We start from the raw sequence: 9,840 nt of genomic DNA, 5'->3' as shown, positions 1-9,840 counted from the left end.
TACATCTACTCTGTCTCCTCACCCCAGGATCTCTCGGTGGGTGGAACGAGGTGAGCCTAGGATGGTGTTGGCATGTTCCATCCAAGCCTGTATGGCTCACGGTGGCTGGCCCTGTGCCCCAGTGGGATGGGTCTCTTTGTGCTCAGGCCAGGCTCTGGGTCCCGAGGGACAGAGCCCAGGGGAGTCAGATTGTATCACAGACAATGCCTGGTGCTGAGGACACTGCCCTGTCCCTTCCCTAATGGTCCCCCAAAGACCAGACACAGCCTTTCTGTGCAAGCCCTGAGAAGGTGGCCAGGTTCAGCCCCAGGCCTGGACGTGTCGCCGATACTAGGGTCATTGGATAGTCAAACATGGGCATCTTTTTCACACACCAGGGAATAGACGGTTGGGAGCTCTGGGGAGTGGAGCCTTGGGAGCTGCCCTGGGCACAGACTGGGCATCCCCTCTCACCTGGAGGAGGAGGGAACTGCCATGGTGTGGCAGGGGCGTGGAGAGCAGAGGCGGGCAGCTCTCAGTCCTGCCGACAAGCATGAGGGTCATGCTGTGGGTGATGCATGCTGTCTCCCGCCCTGGGCTTCTAGGAAGTGTAAGCAACAGGGGGCTCTGTGTGGCCCTGACCGGCAGGCAGCCTGGTCAAAGCATTACTTGTCTCCTGGACACCCTGTGAGGACGATGTCTTTGTTATGGGCAAGCTCTCCTCTCCCTTTTCCTCGGTAACTTCATCTAAAAAACATAAGAGATGGAACTGGCTCAGAAGGCTTCTAATTTGATTCTCAACTCTCCCAGCTGGGGGGTGGTGACTCAAGGAGGGGACTAGAGACAGCCTCCAGGCCTAGAAGGAAAGGAACTGGTAGCTCCACCCAGACTATTCCCCGGAGAGCCCAGGGTGTGAGAGCAAGGGCCACGGCCCCCAAGGAGGAACAGGGGTGACTTGGGAATAGGTTGACATCTCAGATGGGAACAGGTGGAACGGTGCCACCTGGAAGTACCTACCTCCTCAAAGGCAAAGCGGCCCCAGGAAATAGTTTACCGAGGGCTGCCCTCAGCCTAAGGGAAACTAAATGAAGCCAGAGTTCTTCCATCCGATCGATGATTTTAGCCACCTAAGGTAGGCACATCTTTAGCGGGCACCACCACTGTGCCAGGCAGTGCACTGGGCCCTGGACCCAGCACGGGCAGGTCTGGCCTAACGCTCAGAAGTGCCTGAGGCCTAACATTCTTGCCCCCAGTGTGGCTGTGGCAGGGCCCAGGCAGGCTGGCATCACAGCCTCTGACTGAGATTGATTCTCTGAGGTCCTACTGTGTGTCAGATTCTAGCATGAACTATCTCACTTAATCAGCAAGTGATCCTGTAAGATTCCATTGGCATTCCTGACTCACAGAGGGGAGACCTGAGATTCAGAGAGATTCCAGGACGTGCCCAGAGCAATGGAGGGTGGATCCCAAGCTGTGCAGCCTTCCCTGTACCATGATGTATCCAGCTCTACTAGGTCAGGGTCATTGACCTTGAAGGCCATTCAGCAAGGATGTGCTCTTAATGCAGCACGCCAAGAAGCCTTCCTGAAATCATTTGACTTTCTGGGCAGACTTTGTGATAGGTGCTCTGATGAGCTGACCAGGTGCCCTGTTGATATGGCTGGCCTGGCTGTCACCTTTCTTCATGGATGGCCATGGATGCTTCACCTCCCCAATGGACACTCATGAGACGGCCAGTGTGAGAGGTCTCCGGGACTAGTGACCTGCCAGGAATTCACATGCTTGAGGTCTCGGAGTCTGGGCCCCTTTGCACCCATTTCTGCTGTCCCTGACCCTGCTGATGTCCTTGCAGCCTGATGCAAAACACCAAGCCCTGGGACCTCACTCACTCTGTCCCCCTCTGTCTTTCCCAGAGCATCGAGGTCACAGTCCCTGCCTTTGCTGATGGCGAGCTCATCCCCAGGGAGCCCGGCTTCTTTCCTGAGGAGGAGGAGGAGGCCATGACGCTGGCCCTGCCCGAGGGCCCCCAGGAATCAGACACGGACAGCCCCATGGAGAGCACCCAGAGCCTGGAAGGGTCTGTCGGGAGTGCCATAGAGGAGAAAGACGGGGGTCTCGGGGGCCTGTTTCTGCCAGAGGACAAGTGAGTTTAAATGGTCTGAAGTTCTGTATGTGCTGTCTGGGCCAGAAACGCGGTTCTTGGAAATGTGGTCTAGGAAGTAAACATGAGACACGGGCAATATTGTACCACAGGCAATAGTGTCATGGGCATTCTGCACAACATGAAGTTCCAGGCAGCCTAAATGCTTAACAGTGATGGTTCTAGAACTTTAGGCAGCTGTGCAACGTTCAGTTTTAAATGACTACTTAATGATAGGAGCTGTATGATCTCAATTAGTTTTAAAAAGCGGGTAACAAAGATGGCAATGAGGTATGATTTTAGCTTTGTTAAAAATACATACCAAGCCGGGCTCGGTGGCTCAGCCTGTAATCCCGCGCTTTGGGAGGCTGAGGTGAGTGAATTGCCTGAGCCTGCGGGTTTGAGATCTGCGTGGGCAACTTGGCGAGACTTTATCTCTACAATAAGACAAAAATTAGCTGGGCATGGTAGCGTGCGCCTGTAGTTCCAGCTACTCAGAAGGCTGAGGTGGAAGGATCTCCGGAGCCTAGCAGGTCGAGGCTGCGGTGGCCACTGCACTCAGTCTGGGTGACAGAGTGAGACTCCAACTCAAAAAAAAAAAAAAAAAATACATACCAAAGGCCGGACACAGAGGCTCACACCTATAATCCCAGCACTTTGGGAGACTGAGGTGAGAGGATTGCCTGAGCTTGTGGGTTCAAGACCAGTCTGGGCAACTTGGCAAGACCTCATTTCTACAAAAATAAAAAATAAAAAAAACTTAGCTAGGCATGGCGGTGCATGCTTGTAGTCCCTGCTACACAGGAGGCTGAGGCAGAAGGATTGCCTGAGTCCAGGAGGTCAAGACTGTGGTGAGCCATGATCATGCCCAACCTGTGTGAATCTCTGACTCCAAAAAAAAAAGACCTGAGTGACTTCCTGCTGAAGCGGTATCATCTTCTTTTAGTTTGGTGCTGGCAGAAGTCAGTATTCTTCCTTAAATGAGCCCCCAAGGAATCCTAGTTTCTACGTAAGGATCACAGTGTCAATGACAGGGAGTTAAAGATGAGTCTCCCGGCACCTTGACCATACTTTTAATGGGAAGGAGCCCCTTCCATCCCAGCCCTCACTAAATCTCTGGGGCGTACCATGCCGTAGGCAGTAGGGCACCACCCCCTTCATGTTCACGGCTAAGAAGCCGAAGCAGGGGGCAGTGGTAGCCCCACCTCCCCCCCACATGCCCCCCTCCCTCGCCCCCAGCCCAAGAAAGGGATAGTTGCAGCTGCCCTGGAGACTTGGAGAGGGAGTGGAGGGTTCCAGTGTCGGGTGAGCCACATGCAACTGACAATTTTTAATCATTTTCAGCCTTCAAAAAAAGGTAACTTCATGTGGTTCAACCTATTCTTGGTGCAGGGCTTCTTAAACCCAGGTGGTTCTGAGTCAGATGTTCCGGTGGGCCTTTTGGTCTTGTCAATGGAGAGAGATCCATGCTGATTTCCAGGTGCAGCCCTTCTGCTGTTCCTGTGGCTAACCTGAGGACACAGGGCCATAGACAGCAGACCTCTTGATGTTGTGGCTTATGGCCCGTCCCTTGAGCACTGCCATGGCTTTCTGGGACTCATCATGATGGCACAAGCCAGCAGTGGGTGCCCAGAGCTCTAAGGAAATGTTCAGGGAAGAACTGAGGAGCGTGAGAACTTCAACCTCTGAAGTGCCAAGGACCCTGAGGGCAGATAGATAAGTGAATTAATGCAGCACTGGGAGACTTCCTCTTTAGTACTCTTTCATTGACACTGTGATCCTTAGGTAGTGGCAGAGTTTGAGAATCCTGCCTTAGTCCGTTACATGCTTTTACTGTTTCAGGCTTCCTATTTTTTTTTTTCTTGAGTTGGAGTCTCACTCTGTCACCCAGACTGGAGTGCAGTGGCCGCTCCCGGCCACCGCAGCCTCGACCTGCTGGGCTCCGGCGATCCTTCCGCCTCAGCCTTCCAGGTAGCTGGAGCTATAGGCGCGCGCTACCACGCCCGGCTAATTTTTGATTTATTGTAGAGATGAGGTCTCGCCTGCCCAGGCGGGTCTCGAACCCGCGGGCTCAGGCAATCCACTCACCTCAGCCTCCCAAAGGCGCGGGATGACAGGCTGAGCCACCGAGCCCGGCTCTTCACGTTCTTCATTCCTACTTTTTTTATTCTGTATAGACCTGGGATATACAGTCGACCTTCTTTATCCAAGGGCTCCACATCTCTGTATCTAACCAACTGTGGATCAAAATATTCATAAACAGCCATACGCAGTGGCTCACGCCTATAATCCCAGCACTTTGGAAGGCTGAGACGAAAGGATTGCCTGAGTCCAGGGGTTGAAGACCAGCCTGGGCAACTTGGCGAGACCTTTTCTCTATAACAAATCAAAAAATGAGCCAGGCGAGGTGGTACACGCCTGTAGATCCAGCTACTTGGAAGGCTGAGGTAAAAGGATCACCTGAGCCCAGCAGATCTAGGCTATAGTGGCTGTGAGTGTGCTACTGGACTCCAGCCTGGGTGACAGAGTGAGACTCTGACTCAGAAAAAATCAAAAACAATAAAAAATAATTATAAAGATTAAAAATGCAAATAAAAAATACAGTATAACTACTATTTACATAGCACTCCCATACATAGTATTATAAGTCATCTTGAGGTGATTTAAAGTATACAGGAGGATGTGTGTAGGTTATATGCAAATACTATGCCCTTTTAAATCAAAGACTTGAGCATCCTTGAGTCACTCTTGAGTACCAATGGAACACTGTATTCAGTCTTATTGTATCTAAGGTTGTAAATCTAACTTTTAATTTATATTTATTTTTCCACGTTATTGCCAATATTTTAAAAACCTTTCAATGACTACTTGATATTCCATAAGTTAATAATTAGATCTACGAATACAGAGTATAATTTAATAACCATAGTTTGGTCTAGCTGTGGCTAAACAATTAGGTTGTAACCAGTGTTCTGCTCTGGGGTTACCTTGGTCTGACTCTTGGGCAGAGTCAGTTTCTTAGACAGGGTCTCCAAGGTGTACTTGGCCAGGTCAGAGGGTACAAGCCTGGTCTGTAGTGCCCAGGGATCTTAGGTTTCCCTGCCCCAGGCTGCAGTTGGGGTCTTGGGAGCCCTCCTGACACGGTACTCTCCGGCCCCCAGGTCTCTGGGCCACACCCAGTCCATGACGACCTCAGACCTCTCCACACACTCCACCGCCTCACTCATCAGCAATGAGGAGCAGTTTGAAGACTACGGGGAGGGAGACGACGTGGACTGTGCCCCCAGCAGCCCCTGCCCGGATGACGAGACCAGGACCAACGTCTACTCGGACCTGGGGTCTTCGGTGTCTTCCAGGTGGCCCCTTCGTCTTGGATGGCGTTTGGGATCCAGGAGAAGTGGCAGATCCTATCCAACTGCATCCTGGGAGCCAAGTGGGCCCAGTCCTGAGCCACATGGGTTCTGGTCCTAGGGCTCTGGTGCTGCCTTTGTACCCTGGTCAGGGGTCATAAGTTCCTCCTCCCACTTCCATCTTGAGAAGGAAACAGTTGGCTAATCTGACATACTCTGACATTAGCTCAGTGTGGAGGAATCCTTCAAGCGACCTTCTGTGATACCTTCCCTGGTCATTACTTCCTCTGACACTAGCTCTCAGTCTGCCTTATCTGTCAAATGGGTACGACTCACTGGGTTCCTCTCTAAGTGTTGGGGAAGGAATGATCTATTGCTGTATTTCCCCTCCCTGCCCCTTCTCCCAGAAGGCCCATAGGTACCTGATGATCAGTAGAGTTAGCCCAGTGGGTGGGGCAGGCCCTAGACCCCACGGCAGTTAAGGGGTGATTTCTCTCCCTCTTCTGAACCAGCGCGGGGCAGACACCTAGGAAGGTGCGGCATGCGTACAACAGTGAACTGCTGGATGTGTACTGTTCTCAGTGCTGCAAGAAAATCAACCTGCTGAACGATTTGGAAGCCCGGCTGAAAAACCTGAAGGCCAACAGGCAAGGCCTCAGGGCCAGCAGAGGTTGGGAGGCCGGATGGGCTCTGGAGGGAAAAGCAGCAGGCTAGGCCGGCTAGTGGCCCCTGCTGTCTTGGCAGGTGAGCCCCCCCCCAGCGCACGGTCCACCCCGGGGTTTCTTCTGCAACAGAAAGGGTCAGACTGTTTCTCCCAGGGCCGAGCTGATTAGTGAATTCCTTCAGGAGGAGGGAAGACTTTGTGTCTTGCAGCTGGGCAGAGGAAGGGGGTGGACGAGAGCGGCCCCCTCCCCGGCCAATGACTGTTTCCTCTCTCTTTCTAGCCCCAACCGGAAGATCTCCAGCACGGCCTTTGGACGGTAAGGCCCCCTCAGGGGAAGGGCTCAGGTGCTGTCTCTCTTCACTGTGCTCCTGCTGCCTGGTGACCGGGGCTCCACACCAGCGCCCAGACCCAGAGGTGCCCTGAGTGTGGCTGCAAGAGCAGATGGGCTCAAGACCATCCTGGGGCAGTACGGCCACTTCTTCAAGCTCTTAGCCACCTCGACCCCTGGCTGGCACACTAGGGATGTCTTGAGATACAGCCCTCCCGTGGCTGTTGGTGCCCGTTCCTCCATCTGGAGCCTGTAGCCATGCCAAAGAGACCCTGTTCTTCCCACTGGCTGAGACCCGGGCATGAGTGTGTCCCTGGGAGCAGGTAACTCTGCTCCTGGTTCAGCCTTGCAGCAGCTGACTTCCTGGACTGCTGGGATCCTGCTGGTTCTGCTGCAGGCTGACCCCAAGTCCACTCCCAGGGCTTCAGGAGCTGCCAGTGAGTGCCCAGGCTTGGCCCAGATGCTGGGTGTAATGGGCTCTTGGCATGCCTCAGGCAAGGACTGGCCCTCTAGGCTTCTGCCTGGGTCCCCAGCTCAGTGCCCTCACAGTCCAGCTGACCTCCCCCTGCCTCCCTGGAGTTCCCTGACACGGAGCAGAGTTGGCTGGTGAGGGGATCTAGTTCAGGAGGCCTACCCTCTGCCAGTACGGCAGAGCTGCGCTGCCTCCCTGGGGGCTTCCCACTTGAAAGGGAGGGCTCACCTGCCAGGTAGCAGCTGGCGAGAGCGCACCTGGTGTGAAGAGGATTCTGCGGTGGCGGGAAAGAGCTGTGATCAACTGGCCACAACCGCCAGGGCTCAGGGAGGGCTGTCTGGCCCATCTGCCGTCCTCTGAGCTGGGTGATCTGTTGAGTTTGGGGTTCAGGCGACACTCTCCACCTCTGGCTGAGTGAGGGCGGCCCCCTTACTGGGGGGTTTCTGGCAGGCCCCGGGGTCCTGGGTGCCCTCCTGGCCCGTAGCTGCGTGGCCCTGTCCCCGAAAGGCCCTGCAGCAGGCGCCCTCCTTCCCTCCCTTCCTGCAGGCAGCTCATGCACAGCAGCAACTTCAGCAGCAGCAACGGCAGCACCGAAGACCTGTTCCGGGACAGCATTGACTCCTGTGACAACGACATCACAGAGAAGGTGGGCCCTGGGGGCTGGAGAAGGGACTGGGTGTGCGCCTGTTCCCAGGGGAGGTGGGGAGCACACAGGCTGCTGTCCAGTGACTTGGGAGACCCTGTTCCTGCCCAGAAGTAGAGGATGGCAGCCCTGGTCTCATGCTTCTCCCCTAAACGTGACTCTGTCATCCTCTGTGGCCGTTTGGAGGTCCTGGTCATGAACGTCACAGCTTCAAAGTTCTCAGTCCTGTGGCCTCAAAGGTCCCCTCCTCACCCTTGCCCCCGCTGCAGGTAAGCTTCCTGGAGAAAAAGGTGACAGAGCTGGAGAATGACAGCCTCACCAACGGGGACCTGAAGAGCAAGCTGAAGCAGGAGAACACGCAGCTTGTGCTCAGGTCAGGCGGTCGGGACTTGGGCACATGGGCTGGCCCTCTTGCCGAGGCCCTGAGAGAAGCTGGAGGGGTAGCCTCCAGCTCCAAGGACCTGTGACACGTCAGCCCCATGTCACATGGCTCTGCCCATGCTGGGTACCCGGCAGGACAGGCCTTTAGGGACAGCGAGACCAGTTGGAGGTTGACCTTAACTCTAGGCCTGATGGAGTCCACCCCCAGGTCTGCAGCTCAGGGTGGATCCAGGACAGGAGTTGGGATCCACTGTCTCTTGCTGGCATACACAGGAGAGCCTGACCTCCCTCCCTAGAGACAAGCTGTGCAGGGGTCAAGCCAGTGTGGGTCAGGCGGTTGGAAGGGTCCGGGCATTGCTGTCGAGGGAGGCCCATGGAGATAACACTCCCTGAGGCCACCGGAACAGTAGTAGGTGTGGGAGCCCAGTTGTCCTCACGGGGGCAGGGGGCGTGACACTTGGCACCCTTATCCGGGCAGGGTCTAGTTTTCTGCCTCTTAACAGTGCCCAAAGATGGGCCCTTCTGTAAACCCCAGAAGGCCAGCCTCGTGGAGGGGCTGTTGCCAGTGAAACGGACCCCACACCCATGTCCCAACTAGCCAGTCATGGATTCTCACATGCACAGGGAACTGGGCCCTTTTCTGGGTCTGGGCAGGCTTGGTCTCATTAGCCAGGATGTGGCTGTGTTTGGAGTCAAGGTGCTTTCTAAGATGAATTATTGAGCAGAGGCTGCTATCCAGGAAGGAATAGAACAAAAAGAGGAGGTGAGACCCTGGGCTGTTTTGTCCAGCTGTAGACACAGGCACAGGCCGTGACTGTCCCTCCCTGTGCTGCCCTGAGCGTCCTACCTGCTTGGGTATGGCTCTGCTCCCCTCTGGACTGATAGCCCAGTCTGCTCCTCCATGGCACCTCTCTTCAGATGTGGAGGTGTTCCTGACCAACTGTCAGCAAGCTGCTGGCCCACGGGACTGGCACATGCACTGCCACCTCCCCTGGTGAACATGTCCGTGACTCATCTCAGGGCCCAGGCTCCCCGTGCCACAGCCTGGGTTGGGTGAGGAAGCCCCGGCCCAAGAGCTTGCCCTTGCCCATCCACAGGGTGCACGAGCTGGAGGAGATGGTGAAGGACCAGGAGACTACAGCCGAGCAGGCGCTGGAGGAGGAGGCGCGGCGGCACCGTGAGGCCTACAGCAAGCTGGAGAGGGAGAAGGCCACTGAGGCGGAGCTGCTTAGCGCCAGGTGGGCCCTGCCATCCCAGACGGCCTTTCCATCCAGCCACATCCTTGGGACCACACTTGGGCTGGCACTGTCTGGATTTTCTAGACAGGAGACTGAGGCTGAGGGAACGCCTCATGTTCTAACAGTTCTGCTTGAAGAAGTGGATAAAAGTTGTTCACAGGTACACTTCATATTGGGTAGAGAAAACAACACAAACGCCTGTCAACACGATACTAGGTGAAAAAGGACCAGGCTTGCCTTGGTTCCTGGTTGGCTATGATGTCCTGGCTTGGAGCACCCCCTGCTGTCGGGTTCTCCTCGGTCCCGGTGGGCTGAGCCTAGGCCCCAGGACCAGGGTAGACAGAAAACCAGGGAGTTTTCTGTGGACTCTTGTGCCTTGGGTCTGCCAGTGGCTTTGTCACTGAAATCTGAGGCAGAGCCGGGCTTGGTGGCTCAGCCTGTAATCCCACGCCTTTGGGAGGCTGAGGTGAGTGGATTGCCTGAGCTCGCGGGTTCGAAACCCGCCTGGGCAGCGAGACCTCATCGCTACAATAAATCAAAAAATCAACTGGGTGTGGTAGCGCATGCCTGTAATTCTGGCTCCTTGAAGGCTGAGGCGGAAGGATCACCAGAGCCCAGCAGGTTGAGGCTGCAGTGGCCAGGAGC

At 55.2% G+C, this 9,840-nt stretch overlaps 1 protein-coding gene across 2 annotated transcripts in view; it reads left to right on the top strand.

The window, feature by feature from the left end:
• The first annotated feature begins 1,894 nt into the window (after window positions 1-1,894).
• RAB11FIP4 (RAB11 family interacting protein 4) overlaps window positions 1,895-9,840 on the top strand; it is a 15,625-nt gene continuing 7,679 nt past the window's right edge. Inside the window, exons 1-7 of one of the 2 annotated variants that reach the window (XM_021707768.1) lie at window positions 1,895-2,122; window positions 5,281-5,475; window positions 5,982-6,116; window positions 6,414-6,449; window positions 7,480-7,579; window positions 7,846-7,949; window positions 9,055-9,195. In XM_021707768.1, coding sequence (XP_021563443.1) covers window positions 1,980-2,122; window positions 5,281-5,475; window positions 5,982-6,116; window positions 6,414-6,449; window positions 7,480-7,579; window positions 7,846-7,949; window positions 9,055-9,195 — 854 coding nt within the window. In that variant the 5' untranslated portion in view covers window positions 1,895-1,979. The remainder of the gene's footprint in view (window positions 2,123-5,280; window positions 5,476-5,981; window positions 6,117-6,413; window positions 6,450-7,479; window positions 7,580-7,845; window positions 7,950-9,054; window positions 9,196-9,840) is intronic. The other variant, XM_021707769.1, reaches the window with a different exon arrangement.

The sequence above is a fragment of the Carlito syrichta genome, unplaced genomic scaffold (assembly GCF_000164805.1).
Source record: "Carlito syrichta isolate Samal-C Ts95f unplaced genomic scaffold, Tarsius_syrichta-2.0.1 Scaffold124069, whole genome shotgun sequence".
Classification (NCBI taxonomy): domain Eukaryota; kingdom Metazoa; phylum Chordata; class Mammalia; order Primates; family Tarsiidae; genus Carlito; species Carlito syrichta.
This window is presented reverse-complemented; position numbering and strand designations above follow the sequence as displayed.